This window comes from Macrotis lagotis, chromosome 8 (assembly GCF_037893015.1).
Source record: "Macrotis lagotis isolate mMagLag1 chromosome 8, bilby.v1.9.chrom.fasta, whole genome shotgun sequence".
Taxonomy (NCBI): domain Eukaryota; kingdom Metazoa; phylum Chordata; class Mammalia; order Peramelemorphia; family Peramelidae; genus Macrotis; species Macrotis lagotis.
In genome coordinates this window covers 179657971-179684959 of record NC_133665.1, presented here as the reverse complement: position 1 = coordinate 179684959, position 26989 = coordinate 179657971, and the positions used below count along the sequence as shown (strand labels likewise).

Below are 26989 nucleotides of genomic sequence, written 5' to 3'. Positions count from 1 at the left end.
TGTCCTCAGTTCAGAAGTCATGGTTGATGGTTCTTTCCCAAAGAACTGTTGGCTCTTGTCCTTAACCCTACATATCTTTTGATGAATATGTGGTATCTTTTATAATTTCTATGAAATTTGATGAAAATTTGACTTCAGGATATCTGGATTACTCACATCAATGAAATCACAGGATCCATTGAATTATGAGTTTGTCATTGACTTTTCATATTTGGTTTATTTTAGAATGATGTTTCAAATCATTTATGAATTAGAGTTCATTTTTTTGTGTCTTATAAGTCCATTGTCACTACTAGATCCAGGTCCCAAAGAAATCAAAGAAAGTGAATAATGTGCTAAGCCATACTTTACTCATATGTGAAAGCAAATCTTTATAGTAGCAGTTTTTTTTTTTATTTGTGGTAGCAGAAACTAAGGGGGAACTTGTTATTTGGGAAATGGGGAATGGAGTTCATGAATTTTATGTTTGTCTTTAATATGTAGTAGTCTCAAAATCATAAATGTCTTTTTAGCCATATACTTGGAATAGTAAAACAATATACAAAATTAATTTAGGAAAAAGCCATGAATTTTGCAAACTGTTTGAAGTATTCAGTCATAGGATGTTTGAGATTCCTTATGAATATTTGTTAAATTATAGAGCCAATTCAGCCCTTGGAGTTCATTTTTTTTACCCTAGCTAATAGCATTGTGTGGCCTGGAGAAGAGGGGACTGGGGGGAGCGTGACTTCCTTGCTCTATGCTTCAGGAACTGGTCCTGTTCTGCTTGGCCCAGAGTGGCAGAAGGAGAGCAGGGGTAGGATCCACCAAGCCATGTTTCTACTGGGTGGGTAGAACATTTCCCAAGATGGAAAGAGGGCTTCCTCAGGTCCTAGCGGCCCCCCTTTATTGGAGGGGGCTTCTAGAAAAGGCCGGATGATCATTGATAGGGTGCTTGTGGAGGCAAGGCTTCCATAGCCCGAAGTGGTTCTAGACAGCCAGAGGTGGGCCCTTCCAACTCAGAAAGGCCCCTGGCTTTCATTTTTTTTTGGTAATATAATAATGTGTAAGAATACAAAATTATGTAACTCTTCCCCTGTCTCCTCCCTCTCCCCCTTTTAAAGGAAACTGACTTTTGGAGGCAGGAGGCTTTTAAAATTTTTATCATGTAGTTATATTTGGGGAAAAGTGATTGAACTTGTGGAATATTCATTTCTCTGTAATATTAACTGTGTTCCATAATATGAGGTTGAGAGGCAGCGCGGTGTCTTGGAAAGAGAGCAGGCCCCCTGAATCAGGACATCCTGCTTCTGGAATATTCTGTCTAGGGGGCCCAGGGGACCTGGGGCCAGTTGCCTGATGGAGGTCAATACCACTGCTGCTCATTCTCAAAAGCCCGGTCAGTAGAAGGCATTGGGTTCTGCTAGGGCAGAAAATTCCTCTTTAAAAAACAAACAAAAATCCCCTGAAAAGATGGCCTTTTGACTTACCTCTCTGGCCCTGGCTGCCATTCTCCCCCCTCTTAATGAATGGTGTTGGAAGGGCATTCCAGGTGAATCAGAGCCACATGGCGAGGTGGGAAATTCTCACACGCATGTCCTTGCATTCTCCCACACTCACCTCTCTGGGGGATGGTGCGTGGTCCAGTTTGGTGTGAGTATAGGCAGTGAGAGGTCGGGGAGGCTGAGAAGTGCATGGGAGTTCTCTGGAGAGGAATTTGAGAGGCTGGACTCGGACACGGTCAATAAATTCCTTGAGGAGCCATGGGGGGGCTTTTTAGCCAGGAGATGACCTAGGCAGAAGTCCTTGAACCCTCAACCTCTGCTTTCAGACCATCAGGAGCTGCCGCACTTCAGGAAGATAGAGGAGGAGAAGGGTTGGAGGAGGGATTCTTAGCCCTGAATCACAAGATCAGGAGGTGAAGCAGGGATGAGGAGGAGGAGGAGAATCCACAGCTCTTGTTTACTGGTTGAGGACTCCCCAAGGGTCCTGATGCGCCCTCCTGTTATTGGATTTATGGTGGACCAAGACCTTGAGTCCAGTGGGCATCAACCACTGATTCCCTCATCTGCAAGTGACCTCCCTCCTTGAACTGCTTGGTATATATTTGCATCTATCACCTTTTATTTGTGCTTATTTGTGTTCTTGTTGTATCTCCTCCATTCAGATGTGGGGATCAGTTCATGCTTTGTGGCTGTCACCTCAGCACCTCCCCTCAGGGCCTGGGACAGAACATGAGGTTAATCAATACCTTTTGATGGGGGGAATAATCTCTTCCACTTGGTGTCTCTTTGTCATCCACCATCAAGTTTAATCCATTAAAAGGGTTCTGAGCCCTGGATTGGAAATCTGGGGACCCAGGTTCTGGCCTTGCTGCTGCCCTCCAGGCCTGTTTCCTCATCTGTACAGTGTGACTGTTGACTTTGATGACTCCTTGTCCCAGGCCTTCTCTTGTCATTGTGCTTTCCTCTCCAGAAGTTTCTTTATCTCCTCCTGATCTGCTTTGGGCTCAGGAACCTGGCTTGGTGGAACTGCAGGTAAAGTAAATCTGAATGGAATTTGGGGAGGGGGGTGCTGAGGGTCTGCCCCAGGAGCACAGTGTCTACTCTCTCATGGTGCTATTTAGACTTTTGTGTTCTAAGTATGTGATGTGACCGGATAGCTGAGTTCATGCTATGTGTTCATTCTTTTCAGTTTTCCCCGAGAGGACTGCCGAGCCCACAGTTTTTAGTAGCTATCGCTGTCTGTTCCCAACTGGCATTGCCCTTGGGGGACCCTTGAATGTTTGCCGAATGACAGGGTTACTGGGCCCATTTTTTCCCTGCCCATCGTGACAGCTATTTTCCGTTGGATAAATTTCTTTAGAAAATGGTGATAATCAAAAGCATGTTCTTACTTTCATTAATTTTCTTTTATTTATTTTTTAAATTGGCAGCTTGTTTAAGTAGTTGGCGCTGTCATAGTGAATGGCATTGGGCTCCTCCTTGTTATCTTTATAATCTCATCCTGATTTTGACCTTAGTCCCACCCCACCAGTGACATGACTACAGACAGATAGCCAATCTGGAAATAAATTCCATTTGCTCAACTAGTCATTTTTTATAGTGTGCTTCTGTTGTGGTCAACAACAATGTCTTATGACTCCTCCAAGCAATTATGCTGTATCCCCATGCCTGGGACATCAAAGCTGGCTACACAACTTGGGCCTCTTTAATGTCACAATTAATTCTGAGCCATATTTTCTGACCTAAGAGCTTGGGGCCAAGTGATCTTAGAAGTCAGCCGGTGGAGCACCCTTCATTCTAGAGAGATGCTGAAAGTCACATTGTGCCAACTTTGGCCAATGCTGCACGGGCTCCATCCATATGTACAGTACCTTCTCTTCATATTGAGCTCTTGTGGAAGTCAGTGGAGGAATTTGTCTTGTTGGGTTCTTTATGTTGGGCTGTATGGTTTTCCATGGCAGATTAGTGTTGATGGCTTGAACATAAGAAAAATTTACTTATGTTGGGCATGTGTACTTTTGTGTATCATTAACACAACATAGTAAGATGGCCTGGTGAAATTCAGACATTTGTGCCTGTTGTAGTCCTTGGGATTCAAATTAAAAAAAAAAAAAAGAAATTCTCTGCTTCAAGGGACTGTTGGTTCATAGACGGAGAGAGGACACACACAGGTAAGAATTAATGCTGGGAAAAGAATAATGGCATTTGCTGAATCCAGGAAGGATTCATGGAGATGAAAGTCCCTCCGCTAATGACTTCATTGGTTACTCCTCCCATTTAGCTCCAGTTTCTTCCCATCCTCTGATTTTATTTAGCACATTAATGTTATTAAGATGGGGTTGAATTCCTTTAGTACTTTCTGATGTTTGGCTAAAGAAATCAAATTAAGGGTACCAGCAATTGAGTTAATATTTCTTTTGTGTGTTTTCAAAATTTGTTATTCTTCAAATTTTGAGTTCCAAGTTCCCTCCTTTCCACCCCTCTCCCACCCAATAAGAAAGCAAACAAATTGATATCAATTAATTATACATGTTAAATAGTACAAAACATATTTCCATATTTACCATACTACAAAAACAAAAATATAAGAGAGCCAGAAGCACTCAGAATTCTGGAGGTGGATAGCCGTTTTTCATTATGTGTCTTTTGACATTGTCTTGGAGCATTGTATGGATCAGAAGAGCCAGGCTTTTCACGGTTGGTCCTCATTGCAACATTGTGCACCGTGACCTCCCAGTTATTCTTACTTCCCCTTTGCACCAGTTCATAGGGGTCCTGCCATGTGGTTTGGGTTTTTCCTGAAACTACTCCCCTCATTTCCCAAGGCACAAGAGTACTCCATCACAATCATATCCTGCAGCTGGTTTGGCCATTCCCCAACCCATGAACATACCCTCAATTTGTAATTCTTGTCCACCAACAAAAGAGTTTCTCGAAGTACTTTTGTACATATAAGTTCTTTTCCTTTTTCCTTTGGTCTCTTTGGGATGCAGACCTAGGAGCGGTATTGCTGGGTCAAAGGGTACACACTGTTACCCCTTGGCACTCCAAATTCATTCTTCAAATGGTTGGATGATGTCATGACTCCAGAGTTGTTTGCAGGGAAATGTTGGGAGAGTTCAGCGGGGTTATTGGGGCTATTCCACCACTGCATCCACCTATGAAGGGATCCTGGGACTGCAGGGAGCGGGTCCTGGGGCCTCCCCCTCTCTGGGGAGGAGGCTGCAGGCAGCAGACCCTCTGCCGAGGCCTGGGCTGCCTCTTGCACTCCCTCCAGTTGCCTGGCTGCCCACCTCTCCAGCATTAACTGGGTCTTCCCTCCCAGGGGGTCCCTCTGTGGTCGCCTGTGTGCTCCCCAACAAATGTAAGTTATCCCAAGGAAGGTTTCTTTGTCTCCCAAGTGCTTGACACATCGTAAATACTCAATAAATGTCTTTAAAAACATCGATTCATTGCTTCATCAGTCTCTTTGGCCAAATGGTCATGATCTAATGGTCATTCTCCTGATTCTGAGCTTAGCCCGCTCCTCCCAGTGCAGCCCCAGGCCGTCACCTGGACCAATGGGAATGCCTTTCCGGCCTGGCCAAACCTGCCAAGAGTTTGCCACATATCCTTCAGTTTCTTGGGATCACTGCCATCCTATGAAGTGTCCTTGGCCTAGGATTTTATGGATCTCGGCTGAGCCAAAAACACCGATGTGATATTGGGCAATGCTTCCAAGAAGGAGGGGCAGATGGGTGCTTTGGACTCTCCCCTGCTTGGGCTGTATCCGGGGTCCCACCCTTATCTGGGTGAGGGGGGACACATAAGAAACCAAAGCAGTGTTTTATTAATATCTCTTTTATAGGATCCTTTTCATTAGTCACTCATAGAAAAACAGGCAAAGGAGCAAACTCCCTTGGGCTTCCTATTTCTTACTGATTGGCTTTTTCTTTAGTGACAAAATAAAATAAGGACCCTCAAATCGGCACTCAATACAGTGACCCCACCTGACCCCATAGGAAGCAGTATATTTTTTACTATATATATCTTTTTCATAAGGACAGAGCAAATTTCATTCCCTGTTTTCCAGATCATTCAGTGGATTTTTCATTTTCTTAAAATTAAACTTCTCTTTAATGAGCACTTTGCATTGCTGTAATCATTAAAAAACTTGATCTTTGGGTTTTCTTAATTTATTTCAGGGTCAATTCATGTAGCTCTTACCAGATTTCTCTGAATTGCTCTTGTTATTTTTTTATTGCACTATAATATTCCATTAATCTATACATTGCCCATTTTTTTGGCCATTCTTTAATCTTGGGCATATGCTTTTCTTTGTCCTTACAAACATTTTGGTCTCCAGTGAACCTTTGATTTCATCTTTTGACTTTCTTGAAACATGTACCCACCAGTAGAAACTCTAGATCAAAAGACCTGGGCAACTTGGTTACTCCAATTGAAAAACTCTAAAATGAAATCCATAATGGTTGAATCAGTTCATGGGTTGTTCTCCTCATCTCCCCCCCCCCCCCCCCAGTCGTGTATTCATGTCGTCTTTCCATAGCCCTTCTGACAATGGCTTTCCCTTTCTTACCATTTTTGGCAATTTGCTTCTATTTGTTGAATCTTTGGTTGGTTACTCTCAAAATATCTCATTCATTGAATTACTGCAAGTCCTGCCGTGACCTGTCTCCTCTCCATGGTCAGTGTTTTCTCTCCTTGGTTTGTGTGAGAACACATTGACCTTTGATCCCCTTTCAATTCCCCATCTGTTATGATGAATGAACGCTACCTTGGGGTAAGTCATTGACCTGTCTCTATCACCATCTAGAAAGGCCACAGCAGGACCATGGCGTGCTGCTGTCATCCCTCTCCAGGACAGATTATTAAAACCCTGGAGTAGCTTGCTCATTTTTCTTTCACAGATTTAAACCTCCTTAAACAAAAAGTTAAAATTCCAAAGTTCTCAGTCCTGTGATTTATATTTCATCAGGTTAAATAGTTTCCCCAAAATGAATGAATGGGACGGAACCTAGAGAAGCAGGATTGTGTTTCTTTATAATGGACACTATGGGAAAATGCCATTGAGAGATACTGGAGAAATTTTAGAGGAAATAGAACTTGGAATTCTCCTGAAACTTATTTCCTGTTTCTTACTGAATGAATGTACTTGCTGCTGTTTGACAGTCACTTACAACATAAAAGGAGCACCAGATTAATAGAATCAGGGATTAATTCGGGCTAGGGTTCAGAAACTTGCAGAAACAAGGGCCATTCAGAATATTTTGGTTTGACTTTCTCTGAATGAAATATTTCGAAATCAAAACAATAACAACATCTTGTGGAAGGGAAGAGATGGCTAATTAGAAGGGAAGTCAATCGATGGGCTTTGTGGATCCGGAGCTGACCTCAGCATCAAGGACTTGCAGGTTCAAATCCTGATTGTTAGACGTCTCGGCTAGGTGACTGAGGAAATCTTAGCTTCACCTCTCAGTGCTCCAGCTAGTTATCTGAGTTGTGGATGGGACTCTGATCAGTATTGATAGAGCTGGGAGTGCCTTCCCTTTAGGAAATCACAGTCCAGTCCAAAGAAGGAAAAAGAAGTGGCCAAGTCCCATACAGTGCAGCGGGTTTGCAAAGACTCAGTAAGAGGTCTTGCCCTCGAGGAGCTTACATTCTACTTGAGGAGACAACTCATATAGAAAATGGATAAATCACATAACTACCAGGTGATTAGTTAACAGTTGGGGAGGCACTAATTTGGGTCCTGAACTTATGATCATTTTGGCAATGTGTTTTGTAATATTTTAAGAATATTTCTTTTTTTTGGGGGGGAAGTGGAACTTAGGTACCATTTTAAAGGTTTGTTTTGTAATACATTTAGGCTTCTGATGCTATTATAGGAAAGAATAACCAAATTCTAAATTGACTCGTGCGTCTTTCTACTGTGGCTCTGGGCTCTAATACATGTGGGTACTTTCTTCATTGGTACCCAGATTGACACAGCTCATTTGTGCCTTCTTGTCCTTTGCCATGGAATCACTGAGAGTTTCATGGCCAAGTGTATGTACTGTGCTGGATGTTGGGTGCGGAAAGACAGAAGTGGACACGTGGCCTTCTCATCTCTTAGAGGTCTGTCTTCATTCCTAGATCAACTTGGGAATCCTCCCCTATTTCCTCCTTTGGCCACTCAGAACCTTTAGGACACCCTGGAATACCCATCCTCCATGTCCCCTCCCACTGGTAATTCCTCTGGGACCCCAATTTTGGGGCAGGGCCCAGGCAGACCACTTTCATTCCCTCCCGTCTGTGCTTTTGACTTTCTAGATGAGGGGGATAGATGTTCCCTCCCTCCCACCCCGCGATGGATTGCACTGGCTCATGGTGATAGGACTGGTTTGCCTTGGCCCCCATGGACTGCCTGTAACTTCATTTCTGATTTTGCTCCTCTCTCCTTCTCTTTCACCTTGTTTTGTTCCCTCAAAAGGTGAACAGGAGGGAGGAAAGGAGCCTCTGGAATGTGAATGCAGGTAAGTAGCCACTGGAGGGATACTTGCTGGTCCAGGCCAATCTTCAGGCCCTGGTTGATCATGGTGTCAGAGGCTCAGAACTGGAGAGGATGTGATTTGTTGACAGGACCATGGGTTGAATGTGGCAGAACTGAGATTTGAACCCAGACCCTGACTTCCCATTCCTTGCTTTTTCCTCTGTACCACCTAGCTGGCTGTGGGTCTTGGTGGGTGAACTTTACTACATGGACGCTAGCTGTCAGGGTGCTGGCCGGTTACCCAAGCATGTCTCACTTTCCTTACTTGTTCCAAATGTGATATTCCTCCTGGCCTCCATGCTTGGGACCCAGTGCGACTGATTCTCTTTTAGAAGGGGCAGGGGGTGCTGGCGGTCCTGCGTAGCTATCGGTGTGATGTCTCCTTCGACTGAGGTGTGTAACCCTAATTGCAACTTAATGAGAGTTACACACCACCAAGCCAAGAATGGGCCTATTAGTGTCTGAAACATTCCAGTCTTAATAGCCATCTGGCATGGTTCCTCTTTCCCGGGCACTTGCATTTTTTATTAACGGCGAGTGTGCTCCTCTTTAGCTATGGCATCTTCTGTTAGGATCCACTTTCTCTGATTGGCTCCATCTAGCTGAACATCGGCCTTGGCCTGGAGATGCTGACCAAGGTGCACGTTGACTCCCACATCTTAGCCTCCAGGCTCCTGCCCTGATGGGAGCCCCAAAGCCTGCTGGGAAATTCCTCTTCTCTTTCTTGTCTGCCCTTTTGGCCTTTTTCAGGAGAGTTCTCTCAGAGACAGGGTGTGGCTGCATTACACTTCAATGTAGATCTTGTCTCTGTGAGCCAGGAATGTGGAATCATCATCTCACAGGGGTCCTGTTGGTTCGGCCTTCTTTTGGTGATGCCCTGAAGAGATGGCATTCAGTGTGATGTGATCTAGGGGTTTGTGCTGAAACACCTTCACCCACCAGGAGGTGGCCCCCCTCACTGGGCATGCACAGTGCCTTGTTTTTCCAATAGTGCTATGAATTTGCAGCAATCGACACACTTCTTTGTGTGTCAGCCCGACGATTTGGAGTCAGACAGAGAGAGATTGAATTTCACTGACCTTAAATAATGTCAATCTCAAACCTTTAAAGTAATTGCATTTTGATTGTGGAAAGAGGATCTGTCTTTGTTGCTCCAAGCAAAGGGATCCTAAAGCCTGCCCAGCGGCCTTGCTGGGAGGTCTGGGTGACCCTGCCCATAGGATCTGGGCCTCTCCGGGAACAGGAATGAGGACAACCCATTTCTGGTAAAAGAGGCAACTATACTAGACTTCCAGGAAAAGATATCAGAATGCACCCATGAATTCCAAGAGAACCCCCTTCCCAGCAGCCTCCAGCCCAGGGCTCCTGAAACTCCCTGGAAGGAGTCTGCCTTCACTTGGGAAGCCCATCCAGAGGTGTTCTGGCCTCGATAGCAGCTGGGAAACCCCCATGCCAAGCCCCAAAGTGGGGTTCTTTCGTGTGACTGTCTCACCACCAGGAAGATTAAACTTTGTAATGTCTGTCCTGGAAACAGAAATCTGCTTTTGTCTTGTTTATCTTATTACTCTTCTATATGATAGAACACAGAGTCCTGGGCTTGGCCTCAAGAAGACCTGGATTCAGATCCTGCCTCTGACACTCACCCACTAGCTCTGTGGCCATTGATAAGGCACCCAACTTTTCTGATAACTCCATTTTCACCTCATAGGATATTTCTGAGGCTTGAATGAGATCATGAACGTGAAGCATTTTACAAAAGTTAAAGCACTATTTGTGTTAAAATTACACTTTTTTTTTAGGTTTTGGCAAGGCACTGGGGTTAAGTGGCTTGCCCAAGGCCACACAGCTAGGTAATTATTAAGTGTCTGAGGCTGGATTTGAACCCAGGTACTCCTGACTGCAGGGCCGGTGCTCTATCCACTGCGACACCTAGCCACCTCCTAAAAATACATTTTAATTAAAAACTGTTAAAGGTTTTCTTTAAAAATCAAGTAATATTGTTATGATGAATTTAGAAAGAGATACTGAGAAGCAAAAGGGAAGACTCTGAAAGGGAGACTGCTGTTATAAACTCTGGTGGATTCCATGGAGAGTTGGGGGAGGGACAACCCTGGCTTTTGAGGAGGAATGAGAAGGAGAGCAGGGGCTAGAGGAAGAAGGGACAGATTGCCATCATGTCTCTGCCAGGCCCTCCTTGCAACTTCGCCTTTGGTCTCCCCTCCAGTGAGTGCCAGCCAACTGGTGGCTCAGCTGGCTCTGCCCCTTCCTCACCTGGGGCTGCCTTGTTGTATGTTCTGGGATGAGTCTTTTCTCTGAACCTCAGTTTCCCCATCTGTAAAATGAGAAGACCAGACTTTGTCACTCAGGTCTCTTTTGGGTCAATGCTTCTGTGATTTCATACTCTTACTAAAAATTAAGATGTGGCCAGTATTTTTATGCATATTTAGGAGGCAGTGATGTAAAGGAATGCCCATCTAAACCAACAGGTTTATGTCTGCCTCCCCTATTTGACTTATGGCTTTTGTGATGGTTTTAACTCTTTGAAAAATGTCTTTTTGTCATATTTTCATTATAAACTCCCTGAGAGATGTTTGTTAGTTCTACTGGAAGGCCACACAAAGCCCTATTAAATTAGAGCAGGAATTCTTAACCTCGGATCCAGGAGCAGTAACTATATAAACACTATGGTTTCTTCCCTTTGTAATCATCTGTATTTCGAGAGGTGCGGTAACGTTCCATAGTCACTTGTATTTTTGGTCTTAGCCCTGACTCAATGCTGGTGTCATCAGCCGACACTCTTCATTTTGGCATTAACCTAAGAATCTTTGGGTTTTATAAGGTCATCCTTGATGCTGAGAATTGAAAACTTTTCTCAAGGATAGACCCAGAAAGCCATTCTGTCATTGTCCTTTGGGCTCCCAGGTAAGGCCACAGGTGCCTCTTGAGCCTGCAGCGGAGCTCCAGTCCAGGCTTATTTGCAACAGGTTTCAGTTTCTCCTGGTGGTCCTCGCACCCAAAGAGAAGTGCAGTGATTTTCTAAGTTCCTCAGGCTGCTGTGAACACCTAAGGGAAGTCATTCCAAAGGACCTGGTGCCTGCAGAAAAGACCACAGCAAAATGAAGAGTGGGCTTGTGGAACACAAGCTCTTGGCTAGAAGGAGATGACCTGTGCTTCAACTAATGTAGCTTCAGAGCAGCCATGGTGTAGTTTTGTCCAGTTTATGTTCTATTCCAGTTTTTCAAAAGTCAGATAGGAGGCAGGGTGAGCCAGGTGAGTGAATTCACTGACACCCTTGACCTTTGTGTCCTCTTGGACATGCTCAAGATACTGGTCCAGGAACCTTGAGGAGAGGTTGGCTTCCAGCCCATCCCATCAGCCTGGAAGCTACTCTTGGGGGATGTGGCCTGACCTGTGCTCCTGTAGGTTCTGTGGCTGTATCCCCTCAAGACCCACAAAAGCACCTTCTGACCATGGAAATCCTTGGTGCTATCACATCTCTCACCGTCAGAACTGAGATCATCTGGTCAGTCCCTGTGGCCTCAAAGAAGAGGTAAGACTGCTTACTGTTGTACTCTAAGGACCAAGGAACCTTTTCATCTGGCATGTTGCTGGCTCTCTCATTAGAATGCAAGCCCTTGAAGGCAGGGACTAGGTTTCTTCTTTTATTGGGGCTTGGCATAGTGCTTTATCCACAGTAAGGACTTAAGAAACTCTTCCTTGATTCAAATATAGGTGAGGTTGTTTGAGGTTGGCCTTCTTTCCTTGAAGGAGACTGCCTGCTCTGTCAGTAGCATCTTTTGGGATTCTTAACCAAAGACCAAGACTAGGGAAGCAGATTTTGCACTGAAAGGAAATTATTTGGGCACTTGTCTGACAAATCCAATGACCTGCTAAAGACATTTTGGAAGTGTTGGCCGCACCCTCTCTTGAAAAGGGATGATCGGGTTCATGAAGATCCTTTGAAAGAAAGTCTTACCTAGAAGCCAATTGTAAGTGGATCTAGAGAGTGGGAAGGCCTACGTGTCTATTGGAATGTTTAACTGGCTAAAGGAAAGCTTTTATATGTACCAGTAACCCATGGCAAGAGCTCACTGATTTGATTTTTTTATTTGATTTTTTTAGGTTTTTGCAAAGCAAATGGGGTTAAGTGGCTTGTCCAAGGCCACACAGCTAGGTAATTATTAAGTGTCTGAGACCGATTTGAACCCAGGTATTCCTGACTCCAGGGCCGGTGCTTTATCCACTACGCCACCTAGCCACCCCCTCACTGATTTGATTTTGTAGGATGGCTGGTAGTTGGACATTTGGGCTGTGTGATAAGCATACTTGTGAGTCTTGTTTTCAGCTCCTGGTAAAAAGGAGTTATTCCTGACCTAGTAGAAGAATTGATCCCTGGGAGACCAAGTGTGTGGCCAGGGGTTCTCTTCTGGCCTCACCCCCCCCCCCCCCAAGCAGTGAAACTCCAATGCTTCTGGTTTGGGTGCTCATAACTCTTTTGCCACAGACTGGAGATGGGTCATGAAAGGTCATTTTCAAAAAATTATGGAAACCTTTTTTTCCCTCAATTAAATGGATGAAAACAAGGACTGGCCCAGTGCCCTGTGATTTGTACTTTCCAGTCAAAAGGGTCAGATTCCACTGCTGACCAACCATATCTTTGGGAACTGAGAATTCTATGGTGTCTTTGCCCTGTGAAGAAAATATGGGGTGGCTAGGTGGCGCAGTGGATAGAGCACCAGCCCTGGAGTCAGGAGTACCTGAGTTCAAATCCGGCCTCAGACACTTAATAATTACCTAGCTGTGTGACCTTGGGCAAGCCACTTAACCCCATTGCCTTTCAAAAAAAAAAAACCTAAAAAAAATAGGGCCACCTGGGATCTTGGAGCAGCCTCTGGGGTTGACCTGATGGGAGTAGGAAGATCTACCACAAGATTGGAAAGAAACTCATGAAAAATGATGGTGGATTCCTGGCCATATTGTAAAATCTCCTACTTCCTTCTGTTGCCAGACAACAACCCAGACTAACCAAATAGCTCCTAAAATGCAGATTCTTTCACTTTCCATTTTGGCCATTTATTCCTGCCAAATGACTAAGGTTTGTTGTTTTTAGTTTTTGGTCTGTGACACAGCAAAATCCCATTAACTGATTGGGTAGTATTTTGATGTTCAAAAGTCAATTTGTTCTGCTTGCTATAAAAATGGGCTTCCCCCCCCTCCCTGCTCTGGCCCAAAGACCTGGCTTTAAACCCTCTCATTTAAATACCAGATCAGAGATACAACATAAGTAAATAAATGGCCTTTGGTTCCAGCTACCTTTGTTACTCTACGTGCTGCTTCTTATTTGAGCATTATGACAATGGGTTAATAAAGACAACGACTGTCATTTGAAAGAAAAAATGGATCTTTTCTGTATTCAGATTAAAATTTGGGTCCATTCTGCCCATTTTGAGGAATGTTGTTAGATTTTTAAATATAATATTTTGTTTCTCTTTCATTCTTCATAATCATACTTATTAGTTTGCCACTGATTTCCAACATGATTATTTGTGCGAGCATGTATACCTGGAACATTGTTTATAAATATTTAAATTTCTATAAATTTTTCCTTTGCTCCTGAAATGAATAAATCTCATTAAATTTATGTCCAGTTTATAGCAATTTACTTTTTTGTGTTAGCCAGCATTTATATTGTGCTTTACCATTTGAAAAATGCTTTATATATGTTATCACACTTGTGAGGTAGGTCCTATCATCTCTACTTTATAGATAAGGAAACTGAGGCTGAGAGAAATTATGGTGTGTCAAAGGCAGAATTTGAACTCAAGTCTTCTTAACTCCAGGCCATTTAGATGCCTCCTAGTGTAGATAAATAAAATTCAAGTTCCTAAAGATAGTCTTGTGAAGTCATTCCTTAAAATTCCAGATGTTATCAATAATCATTGCAAATTCCCCACTGCCTTTTTTTGAAATAACAATCCCTTTGGGTGGTGTGGAAGAGCATTTTACTTCTGACCTTCTGGCCCTACCCCACCAGGACTTTAGATGTCCTCCAGTGCCTCAGATGCTTAGCCAGATTTATATGCAAGCTTGGTCCCTGGGATCAAGGTCTTCTGAATGATCTCCTACTACATCACAGTGCCCTCATATTGGCTCAAATGCATATTGTGCTGGTGCCCACCTTGGCCCAGGGGGCTGCAATACAAGATGAGCTAGTCCTTGAGGTGCCTACACTGGACCATGCAAACAATTACATAGAAAGAGATAAGAAGCAGAGAGAAGCCTAAGCTCAGAAGGGGAGATGAGGAGCAGGAGCATTCTTGGGGGGGGCACCCTGAGAAAAATGACCAGAATCAAGAGAGGGAGGATTGAAATGGCCGGGGATGGGAGGAGATGGAGGAGAAACTGGGAAAGTCTCTGAATGATTTGATCTTGGATCCTGCAAGCACTAGGGAGCCAGGAGTAAGTAGGGAGTGATGCAGTCGGAGCTGCACTTTAGGAGGATGACTTAGGCAGCTGAGTAGAAGATGCTCCTGGAGTTGGGAGAGACTTGTGGCAGATAGGGATGAGTGCTGCGACCTTGCACCTGTGGGGGGGGGGGGCTCTGCCAGAGGAGAGAAAGGAAAGAATTGGGAAATGCTTGGAGGGTCATTCGACAGACCTTGATGGGCCATGGGGAGGAGGTAGAGAGTATAGACTAGAGAAGTGTGTTCAATTGGTGGTTATGGAGAGGCATGAACTATTGGGGGGTGGGGAAACTAGGTCAGGAAGATCTCCCAAAAGAAGGAAAGCTAGAATGGTGGAGGAGGAGAAAAGGCAGCGGTCAGCTTGGAGCACAGCCTCTGTAGAGTTGTGGAGATGAGAGATGAAATGTGGGTGAGGATCAGGGAGAAGGCAGTGGGAGGGAGGTTATGACCAGGCTGGGAAGGGCTTTAGAGGTCTCTATTTGAATTCTGCTCCAGATACTCATTGGGTGACTGACTCTTGGCATCCTCTGTAAGAGTAGGGGTCAGGCTCCATAGCTACTATGAAGGCTCTTTCCAGTTTCAAAATCTCTGATCCTTAGATATTATTCTAATCTGTGAGGCTATGGGGAGCCCACTTGTGATTTAGGCCTGTCACTTTGGCAGCTGAATGGAGGGTGGATGGAGTGGGGCCGGATTTGAGGCAGGCATCTTTACAGGAATGATGGAGAGGGTAGAACTAAGGTGGTGCCTTTGTGAGTAGACACACGATGGTGGGCATGAGAAATGGTGTCTTGGTAAAATGGGCGCATAGCCCAGTTTTATCTTTGATCATGCCAGGCTGGCACCAAAAACAGGAGGGCAACAGCTCAAGCCCACGGTTGAGATTCATTGTTAGAACTGGGCAGTCTGGTCCCCACAGGATAAGTGCCTGCCTCCATTTGTTCACTAGCCTCCTGAATCTCTACTCTCATTGGGTTGAGCAACAGTGAAAGCTCTAGAGAAGGGAGAGTCACCTCCAAGGACTCTGTTGTTCTTTGCACAAGAAATATTCCATGGAAAGCTCTCCCTGGGAACACTCTTGAGAAGATTTATGTGGATTATAAAGTCAGAGAAAGGGTCATTCTGGCCTTTTCTTTCCAAGCAAAGAGGCCAAGACATAATTTTAGCAGGTATTAGTAAAAATCGAGAAGTATTTGGTGTATGCTGGGAGAGGTGCCAACATCTGTGTTTGTAATTCCCAAGACAGGGAGAAGGGTGAAAGTTTTTCCTCATTGCCCTCGGAAGATTGTTGAAACAAGCTTGCCACGTTTCTTTCCATTGCATCTGTGTTACTGACTCCTCTCCAGACACTATTTGGTGGAATTCTGGGCCAAGATAAATAGATTTACTTTTCACTGAAAGAACTCCAGTATGAATGCCGACTACAGGTGCATTTTTTGAGGTGAGGGGAGTGGAGTGAAAAACCCACGGATCTGTTGTGAAGATGCTGAGAAGTAACTTCTTTGGCTTCCCCTCAGCCAACCACAAACCTGTCCGCTTGATTTGGGAAACATTATTTTCTAATGTAATAAATGATCCTTGAACCTTAGGTGATGGCCATCTGGGAAAACACCGGCAATGTTTACAGAGACAAAGGCCCAAGTTTCCACAAAAAGAAAAGCCTAGTGAGCCTTTAGGCCAAGGACTCGGTCGATCGGTGATAAACACTCAGCAATCACAATAATAGTTCTAATCATGATGGAAACATTTATCATCTTGTATCATCATTTATTAATGTGTGGGCTGGGTAAAGGAGAAGGGATGTGTGTTTTCAGAGAGGGTGACAGTTAATGAGATAAAGGAGAGGCACAATTACCCATCCAGATGTGCAGGATTGAAGATACTTTCACCATATGCAGAGGTTTCTGTTTTTCCTTATTGAAGGGCTCTTTCTGTCTGGATGGTCTGGGCTGTCTTGAAGAGTAAGGGACTGTTCCAGCAGAGTGCAGCAAAAGACAGGACTTGGAAGAGGGACCTTTGTCCTTCCTCTCTGGTCTGGCATCCCAAGCAGGGAGAGAAATGCTGATTTGTCAAATCCAAGAAACCAACAAAGGTCTTAGAAAAATGCCATCTTACATTACTTTCAACTTGGGAATTTTTTATTTTTAAATTCACTTGGGGGGGGGGTGGCTAGGCGGCGTAGTGGATAAAGCACCGGCCTTGGAGTCAGGAGTACCTGGGTTCAAATCTAGTCTCAGACACTTAATAATTACCTATCTGTGTGGCCTTGGGCAAGCTACTTGACCCCATTGCCTTGCAAAAACCTAAAAAAAAATTCACTTGGGGGCACTGATTCTTCTAAAGATGACTATAAAAAATCATCTTTTTTAACCCAGGGAAAAGACTATTCCTGCGATTATAACAGAGTTGTTGCTTTATGGTAGAATGTAAATAATTTAAATTTGGAAAATAATCACTGGAATGTTGTATGGTTGATGTATACTGTAGTGGATAAATATTTGCTTCTACAAATGAACTGATTTCCCCCTTTTGTGAGATTTGTTTTTAGAGGCTTCTGTTTCAAATTCCCAGCCTGTGTGGAGTTGAGGAAGGGCAGCCTAGCATGTAGAGGACTAGGCTTAAAGTCAGAAATACTTGGGTTCAGATCTTACCGCTGTATGACAGCTGCCTCCCTTGTGAACCATCTACATAGTTTCCAGGGATAGAATGCACAAACCTCAAGGGCAGAACCTTTTGTTTTTGTCTTTTACCAATAATCTGCATAGGCTTGGCACTGTGTGCCTAATAAATTCTCCCCATTGATTGATTTATCTATAGCATGGGGATAACGATTCTTCTACTGGTTTTCTCTCCAGGTATGTGCGGAGGCCCAAATGGCAATGTCTAGACCGAGTGCTTTGCAAACTTTAAAGTTCCATATCAGTATTAACTTTGATAACAGCAATGATCATAGCTTGCAAAAGTAAATAAAAGCATTGTAAATGTTCAGTGTTCTTCTCACCTTGACTTTTTTGGGGTTACATTGCATTTTCAGGGCAGTGGGAGCCATTGGGAAGAAGAGAAACATGGGGTTGAATCCAACTTTGCTCCTTCATTTCCAGATGCTTGGGGCACATCATGTAGCTTCTAGTTTCCAAGCTTCTTCAACTTTAATATTAGGGTTTAGACCCCCAATCACTCCTGAGGTTCCTCCTTCCAATAAGCTGGGATCCTACAAATAGTCTTCCATTTTCCCCTTGTTTGTTTTGGATTTTTTGTCTTGGTGAAGTATTAGACAGTGCTTGGGTGGTATTCCTTTGAAGAAGGTCACCACACCCTTCCCTGTCATGGAGAAGATGGCACTGGCACCTGGCAGTGGTCTGAATAGATCCACTGAAGCAGCTTCCTTCATTCATCTTAAACTCTGAGATTAACTGTAGTTGTATTTAAATGTCAATATATGAACACAGTTCTAAACTTGAAGGGTCATCCTTTTTGGATTATCTCTCATTCTGAATTATCTTGCACTCTGTTCTCCTCCACTGGTGTGGACTTAGGGAGTCAACAGAACAACATGGATTCCGTGATCACCAACTGGATCCAAGCCACTTGGTGGGACCCTGGATAGGAGGAGGGGTGAGGAAGAGGAGGAAGAGGAGGGGGAGAGGAGCGGGGACAGTGAGAGACCTTGTGGCTTGGCCTAAGTAGAGTGTGTGGTCTGTAGCCCTGGATACCATGTGTAGGAAGGATGTTGACACCCAGAAAGCAACGAAGGAACTGGTGTTGATGAGTCTAGAGAAGAGACATCCAGGATGGCTCTCTTCAGTCATCTAGCCTGCTGACGGACTGAGTAGAGGGCTTGTAGTCAGGAAGACATGAATTTGAATCCTGCCCCCACCCTTCTCTGTCTATGTCTCTCTTGATGTCAATCTATAGTTAGAGATTTATAGGTACACAATCATTGATATATAGACTGATTGCTCAATACAGAGAGAGTTCTTTAAGTTTTCTCTGTCTGCCTGTCTGTCCACATGCACACACACACGCATACACACACACACACACACACACACACACACACACACACACACACACACCCCTTCTTGGTATCCTTAGCTCTCAGTACAATGGTTGGCTCCATAGTAGGTATATAATAGAAATGTTTAGTGATCATCCGAAAATGAGCATAATCTTCCTCAGAAAGGATTGGGGTCTTCCTTACCTTAAGTGTTCAAGAAAAGACTGGATGACCATTGCTTTGTTTGGGGCCAGAATTGGCATCATAGTCCTTCCTGGCCATAGCCAGGCCACTGTACCTCGGCTATCCCCCTCACTTGACAGAACTCAGGCTTGGACACTGAGAGCTTGCACTCTAATAGATGCCACCTTAGCTGGCATCCAAGGCCATCTCCAGTTGTCCTGATTCATATCTGACCATTGGACCCACATGGCTCTGGAGGAGAAAGTGAGGCTGGTGACTTAGCACAGTTCCCCTCACTCAAATCCAATTCATGTGCCTGTCATGACATCGCCTCCCCGATGTCATGGGCTTCTTTAAGAATGAAGGACAAACATCTTCATCTCTGCTGTGTACATAAAAGTCATTTTAGAAGCTACTGGAGCCCAGCTAACAAGTTGAGGACTTTGTCTGTAGCTGAAGAGCCCTGAATGGCTTTCCTGAATCCCTTCAATCTTAAGAACCTTTCTGAACTGGGCCCCAAACTTACTGCCCAAATCAAAGAATTCACTTTCATTTTTAGGAATACTGAGGCATCATTTGCCTCAACTTCTTATGGTATAATTTACAATGGGAAAGAAGGGAGGGGAGCATGGACTCAAGGAGAAAAAAGTGACAATTAGAAAGTTGGACTGACCTAGTTGGAGGACACTGAAAGAATAAGACATAATAGTTGGAAGTCATGTAGCTTCTCATTGCTCACCTCTGATGCAGCCTTCACTTTCTCTGCATCTCTGGCAGCTCGTCCAAACTATACATCCCAGAGTAGGTGCTGACCTGGATTGGTAGAGGAGGTTTCTTCTCTAGGAATTTTCTGTGTCCATGAAATCACTAGTCTGGACCAAAGAGAGAACTAGTGTGGTAGGCATAGGAAAGGACTTTGGTTCTTCTTGTCAATGACCTATGACATTTAGGAAAATCACCAATAATATTGATTGGATGGGTAGTGTTAGATACAGGTGGTGACACATCTAACCTACTGTTTTCAATTTGACCTTGAGAAATGGTGTGGTTTAATTGTGGAGCTTGGAGTCCCTTGACTTGGGTTCAGATCTTACTGCTAATATTTACTAGTGAGAATTACTTTATCAGCCTCAGTTTTTTCATCTGTAAAATGAAAATGATATGACAATGCTTGAAGATTCATCCTCACAAGGTTATTGTCTAGAATGTTCTTAATATATTTTTGTCTTTTTGGAGGAGTTCATAAGGAAATAGTTCAATGATGAGTAGCTATCTTGTTCTTTCATATCCAGGTTGATAAAATACCTGTTTTATGTTATTGAATAAAAGAAATAGATTGGATGCTTGTCTTCTGATGTCATGGGCTTCTTAGAGAATGAAGGACAAACATCCTCATCTCTGCTGTGTACATAAAAATCATTTTAGAAGCTGAGCAGCCTCCATTGAATTTGAGAAGTAGATAGGGCAACACGAGGGCTATATACTTCACCCTTTTCTCATATGGTTTTGATTTTCTTTGCTAGGTCTCTACATTTTGAAAGCATTTCATTACAAGTGGTTTGGAGATTACAAATATTTATTATTATTATTACTGATAATATATATACAAATTTACATGTACATACCCATAGAAAGAGATAGGGCAGCGAGGTATTGCAGTGGATGGAGTGATGAACCTAGAATCAGGACAACTCATTTGTGAGAGTTCAACTCCAGTCTCAGATATTTACTAGCTGAGGCTAATGCCGGAGACCAGTCCTCCAGATCCCCTCAGATTGCCAGTCACTTAACTTTCAGGCTGCCTCAGTTCCTTATCTGTAGAAGGAGCTGGAGAAGGAAACCACAACAATCCACAAAAGGCAAACTGCTCCAATATCTTTGCCAAGAAAATTCCAAATAGGGTTGTTGATGGTTGGCATGACTAAAAAATGACTCAACAACAACTCTAGAAATAGGTGAACTTTCCCCTAATCTCCTTATATAATATCAGTTAGCATTTTAAAAAAATCCTACATTTCTAAATGTGTCAATTTATGTTGATCATTTCATCTAGGTGCAAGTAAAGCATTACTTGAAGAGTAATAACAATACTGTTTTGGGATCTGAGATTGTGTTAATTCTCTTTATTTGACATAACTATTGATTAATATTTTGAATAGTCATTTCTCCATCACTGCTCAATACTGTTAGCCTTCAGTCCATTTACTGAGGATGTAGAAGAAACCTTAAAAAACCATCCCTGCCTTTATATAAATATATAATTTAGACAAAACTTGGAAAATGAGAACCATCTCTCTTTTTAAATTCTTTTTTGGGGGGGGGTGGTTTGCAAGGCAAATGGGGTTAAGTGGCTTGCCCAAGGCCACACAACTAGGTAATTATTAAGTGTCTGAGACCGGATTTGAACCCAGGTACTCCTGACTCCAGGGCTGGTGCTTTATCCACTGCGCCACCTAGCCGGCCCCTCCTTTTTAAATTCATAAGAGCATATATAAACATGCTACATTTTCCTATTCAAGTCTATGTCTGATATTTTTGATTTCTGGATGTTTTTCCCTGATGTTTTACCCACAGCTGTTGTGTTACAATATTAACAGGTCTAATAAAATGGTGTTTTAACATATTCTTCCTCTTTGCCTTCTGTCCTTCTTACCCCACCTCTCCTTTTCCCTCTCTTGCTTTCTTATCCTCCTTTATTTTTTCTTCTTTGTCTCACTGTCTCTGTCTTGTCTTTCTTTCTCCCTCCCACCCCACCTCCTTTCCCTTCCTATATATTATAATCCACAAAAAGGAAGCCTTGAAAAGCACTTGGAGATGCTGGCTGTAATGGGATGGGGAATGGAACCTGTCCCCTTAGCCATTCAGTCAAACTGAACAACTAGAAAGACCGAGCTCCTTTGGTTTCTAGCTATTCGGGAAGAAAGAAGAGAAATGACATGAGCTTCTTTATTTTGGGTTGCAGATTGAAGAAATCTTGGCAGGTTTTGAAATCACTGTGGGATGATGCATCAGCTGTGACCAGAGAGAAATGTTCGTATCTCTTGCACCAGAGTTTGTAGCAATTGTGATTTTTTTCTTTTTGCATATTTTTCTGCATCTGTATTTAGGCTGCGTCAACTATTATGTCTAGAAAATTACCCTTAAAGGATTTGGGGTTTAAGGAACTTGGAGCAAATTTTAAAAATGACAAATAATAGGGTTCTGCTCTCATCCATTCTTCCCAGGTACTGTTCTGTAATAAGGGCCCTCCTTTGGAAAGGGGCTGGCAGGCCCTGAATGAGCGGGGGGTCTTGCTGGTCCCCTGGGGTATGTTAGAGCAGTTGTCGACCCTCTTTACCTAGGGGCAGAAGGCTGTGAATCATTTCCTCCCTTGTCGGTTGCTGGAAGAGACATGACGTGAGAGGATGGATGCATCAAGGATCCCGAATGCTCTTTTAGGAAAACAGATGTCAATAGTTAGCTCTTTTCGTCCAAGTTGTTTGTACAAACCTGGCTGCACGATTTCATGATGTTTATGGTGATGGGCATCTTTGTGGGTCCCCTGGCCAAGGGGCAGGAGCATGTGCCCACTGATCCCTAGCTCGCCTCAGTCACAGTCCTGTGGGCACAGATGATTTGGGGAGTGTAATCTGGCAAAGGAAGAGCCACAGTTGATAGAGATGCTTCGTATTTTGGCTGCACTGCAACAGTTCCCTCTTCTGTTCACTCTGGAGAGAGAAGAGATGGATTGTTAGGCAGCCTTTGTCTTTAGGAGCCTTCCTCTGTTTCCACTTAGAGTATTTATTTTCCATCAGCCTGTAACCTCCTTGCATTGATTGTGTCCGTTATGTATTATTCATGCTGCGAGAGCTCCATCCCATTAGCTTCTCCAGCCCTTGACTGGATTCTAAGGGGGGATTTCATGCCAAGAGCCTTGCAGACCAACTCACCCTCTGCTCTGGCTTTTGATCCCTTTCTACCAAGAAAACATCCTTGGGATGGTGGCACCTTTTTGGCCACAGACCAGCAAGAAAGACAACTTCCTGAAGGTGGGCTGAGGCTAATGCTGGAGGTCAGTCCTCTAGCTCCCCCAGGACTGCCAGAACCACTTAGGCAGAATGCATTCCAGAGCTTGCCACCAAGTATTGGCTTGGCATCTGGGCCGGCCACCTGTCTTGTCGAAGGGCATGGTTTTTGATGGCTTAAGCGGTCAGTTCCTGGAGCCGACCGTAAGACTCACGCATGTGGAGGTAATTGGAGTATGTCCATGTGCAGCAGCCGGCGCATTGGATTCTGGGTCTGCTGGGAAAAGGGAAGGCCAAAGCTGTATCTCCAAGGTCCAGGGGCGGGTGCTACTTTCTCGGGGTTCCCTGGCTCACTTCTGGGGATGTAATGGTTTTTAAAGGAGGAATCATTTCAGCTATAAAAATAAGGAAAATTGGATCTAATTTGTTAGCAATAATAGCAGAATGCACTCTACAATATTATGTCATTTTATCATTAGATGTTGAATAATAGGACTTTAAGGTTGCAGCCAGAGATGGCATGAGGGAAACCTTGGGACAAAATAAACCCCTAAATGTTTGAGAACTGGTCAAAGCAAAGGCAGCAGTGATCTTGGTGGGGGGGTAGAGTGCCAGCCTCCTGCACTGTCTCCAGCAGCCCTTGGAAGTCCTCCCCCTCCCCCATCTTGGAGAAATGAAACCAAATCATGACTTGAAGCCTCCTGTTCCCAGAATGCCATCTGCCCCTTCAGATGGAGAAAATTGAAGTGCATTTGGGTGGGGGGAGGAGCTCTTTGTGTTTGGGCTCAAGTCTTCTCTTCTGTGATCTGCCTCGATGCCTTTGGATGTAGGTGTAGATTTAGGTTGTGGGGGAAGAGCAGAGGGCCAAGGAAGGGCTGGCTCACGCCCAGGGATGCCCTTGATGGGGTGCTGGGGAGATGCTGGGTGGCTGGAGCAATACTTGTACACACTAGGCTGCTTCACAGCACCTATCTGATGAGCAGTGTGGCTTGGAGTGGGCATTGCATCAGGTCATGAAGCTGGCATGAGATTGGCAAAGCTGAATGTTCAAGCGGTGTGAACTGGTCTGTTGGGGTTGCCAGGAGTCTGGTCATATGGATGTTGTTCATGGAAAAAGAGCCTCCATTCATGTGGAGATGTTTTACTTCACCTAACATTCCCCCAATGCTGCCAGAGAAAGGGTGCTTGGTTGTGCTCTGGGGGGCATCCAGGTCAACTGCGAGCCCCCACCCCCCTGATGGAGCCATCCATCACTGGAGAGTTTACTACTGTTGGAGCCTGACAGGTTTGGAGATTCACGACTTTGGAGGAAGGAGCATGAGTCTCTGCCCAGACGTGGTGGATGTCCTTCCCAGTGGCCTGGGCTACTTTGGTCAGTCTGGCCCTCTTACCCCTCCTGTTTTGTTCCCTTTCTGCCTCTCCCTCCTCTTCTTTTTCAGTGATTTTAGAACTTGTAATTATGGGCCATGTCAGGGATCTGCATTTTTCACTACCATGTACATGTACCATGAAAATCAATAAATATTTATCATACTGGAAAACAGTGATAACAAATTCAAGCAAGGGATGAAATAACTACTTACAGTGAGCTTAGATTTGAATATGGAGAGGGTTAGTATGTGTAGAAATATATGTGCCATGTTAAATAAGTGAATAAATTTCAAGGGGTACTCTTGTGGTGAACATGAGAGGACATAGCCAGTGTCACCCAGGATGGGCAGCTATGAATGTTTGGAAAATTGCCCACAATGATCTGGCTGCATGCAGCTTGAGTATTGGAATAATTGTATATAAATAATATAAGTAGCAAGCTTAGTGAACCCAATGGACAATGAAAGAATATTCTACTATTACAGAGCATAGAGTTGGACCAAGAGTCTGAATCAGGAAGACTTGGATTCAGATTCTGCTAAGTGGCCATGAGAAAGTCATTGAATCTCTCTGAACCTCCATGAATTTATAAATTCCTTGTAATCTGTCTTGGTGTGGAAGAAGATACAAGATAACATTGAAGTTTTAATGCGTGATATTTTACAAGTTGAAACTAAAAGCACTAAATATTGCTTAACTCATTTGAAATCTTTGTCCCCATGCACACAAACACAATATACAGATATTGGGGACATGTCGATATATAGATGCATAAATATATTCATGGATGTATATATGTGATCAATCCATCCTTCCATCTATCCATCATCCATCCAGCTGCATGCCATCCTCAAGGAAGTCTAAGGTGGATGCTCAGGAAGGAGCATGTGCAATGCCTTCCTCCTCGAGCTCTTGTGGAGATCATGGCAGAGTGATGATGTTTGTCCTTCATCCTCAAAGAAGACCATGACATCAGGGAGGTGATGCCATGACAAGCACATGAATTGAATTTTAGTGAGGGGATGCTGGGTTAAGTCTCCAGCCTCACTTTCTCCTTCAGAGCCATCTGGGTCCAGGGGCCAGATATAAATCAGGATGACTGGAGACGTCCCTGGATGTGAGGCAGTCAGGGTTAAGTGGCTTGCCTAAGGATGCACAGCTAGTAAGTGTCTGAGGCAGGATTCGAACTCCCCATCCACCTGATTCCAAGGCCAGTGCTTTATCCACTGTCCCACCTAGCTGCCCTACATGTCAGGATAGAACTTGACCAGCCTCAGAGGTATGCCAGTCACTGATATTCTCGGCTTCACCTGCTTTGGTTTTACCTGGTTCTGACCTCAATCCCAAGACCCAATTCATGGATGCTGAGTTGTTCTCCAAGGTGCTTGTAACGGGAATGCCTGGAGCTGTCCTGGCTCAGCCTGGTCATGTTGGTCTTAGTGATTTCTGTGGGAGCCTGATCATCAATTATATTGTGAGTTTTAATCTGGAGGAATTAATAAAAGAAAAAAAAGTGTGTATATCCTTTCCCTGACTGTAGGAGATGGGAACTAGGATAAATATGAATTATGTGATAGTTATACTTCATCATTGATGATTCAAAGGCACTTTCTGTAGTGGCCGTGATTCAGGGCCACAGTTAGGGTTCCTTATGGACATCAGTTATTCTCTTATACTGTGATTCTAGATATTCAAACTGTGGCTCTAGAACATGGTCACCAGCTATTCCCACTCTGGAATATGGACACCGGCTATTGTCCTGTACTGTCACTCTAAACCATGGACACCAGTTATTCCCCTGCTCTGTCACTCTAGAACATGGAGGAGATTGGGGGGATTACTACGGACCTCTTGACACATCAGAAAAGTTTCTTTTCTTGACTTCCATAAATGGTTTTAGGATTTTAGCCTTCGAGCTAGGACGTCCTTTAGAGACCATCTGGTATAATACTTTTATTTTACAAAGAACCTGAGGGCCAGAAAGGGCCATTATAACTTGCTCAAGGTCAACAACCCAAGGCAGATCCAGGATTTGAGTCCAGGTCCTCTGGTCAAACCCAGACCTTGGTTTGAACATCTCTAGTCACTAGATGTTAAGGATTTGTCTACCTAACCACCTACCAACACTAGTGAAGCACTCCTCCATTTTGTCATCCCCATAGCCCCTACTTCATCCTCCATTGGAGGACTTTGAGTCTGATTTGAGTTTGCATCCACTTTCCAGCCATCTCTAAAACCTGCAGACTTGTCCTCTGACGATTTCCCCATCTCTAACCCTAGCCCACCTTGGTCTCTGCTCTGAGGACGCTGAGTCTCACAGGTGACCTTTGATCTTATTTTGTCCCATACTCACCCTTCAAGACTTTTTTAGACCCTCCCCACACCAAGTCCCATCCACTGTTGTCACCCTCTTCATCCTCATCCACATAGCCACTGCGCCCTTCTCTTCTTTCTGTCTCTCTTTCACATATGCTCTTCCCCCACTAGAGTGGAAGTGCCAGAAGGGAAGGGAGGTCTTTCTTGTTGCTAGGATTTGCATTCTGGACCTTTGCATCGTGTCCAGCACACTATGAAGCTTAACAAATGTTTGCTGTCATTTTGTTGGTCCCCTTGACCACCTACCAACACAGGTGAGGCACCTTCCAGGGAAGGGGTCTGTACCTCCCTGCATCCCTCCGGGCAATTATTCAAAGATTGGCCTAGTAAGAACTGGCAGTTCTGGGTGTGAGCTGGCGGGGGGGGGGGGGGGGGTGGTGAGGAGGAAACCACCTTCTCAGGAGGCCTCCCCTGGAGAGAGCAGGTGAGCTCCAGGGAGGTGAGATGGTGAGACTGGACAGGGAAAGACTGGATGGGAAGGTGGAGTCCTTTGGCAAAGTCAGTGTGGTGTGGAAGGCTGCTGCAGCCTGGACTCTGCCTGGTTCTTTGTTCTTTTTTCTGCCCCCAAACTGGCTTTGACA

General features: G+C 44.2%; 1 protein-coding gene across 4 annotated transcripts in view; it reads left to right on the top strand.

The window, feature by feature from the left end:
• Positions 1-26989, top strand: part of BBS9 (Bardet-Biedl syndrome 9) — a 406580-nt gene that overhangs the window by 147784 nt on the left and 231807 nt on the right. Inside the window, exons 19-20 of one of the 4 annotated variants that reach the window (XR_012471048.1) lie at positions 1811-2516; positions 2674-20216. The exons of 2 other annotated variants lie outside the window; for them this stretch is intronic. Coding sequence is in view for 1 of the 2 variants with exons in the window: in XM_074198927.1 (XP_074055028.1) it covers positions 1811-1843 (33 nt within the window). In the remaining variant the exon portion in view is untranslated. Of the gene's footprint in view, positions 1-1810; positions 20217-26989 lie in introns of those variants that run through there. One more of the 4 variants, XM_074198927.1, reaches the window with a different exon arrangement.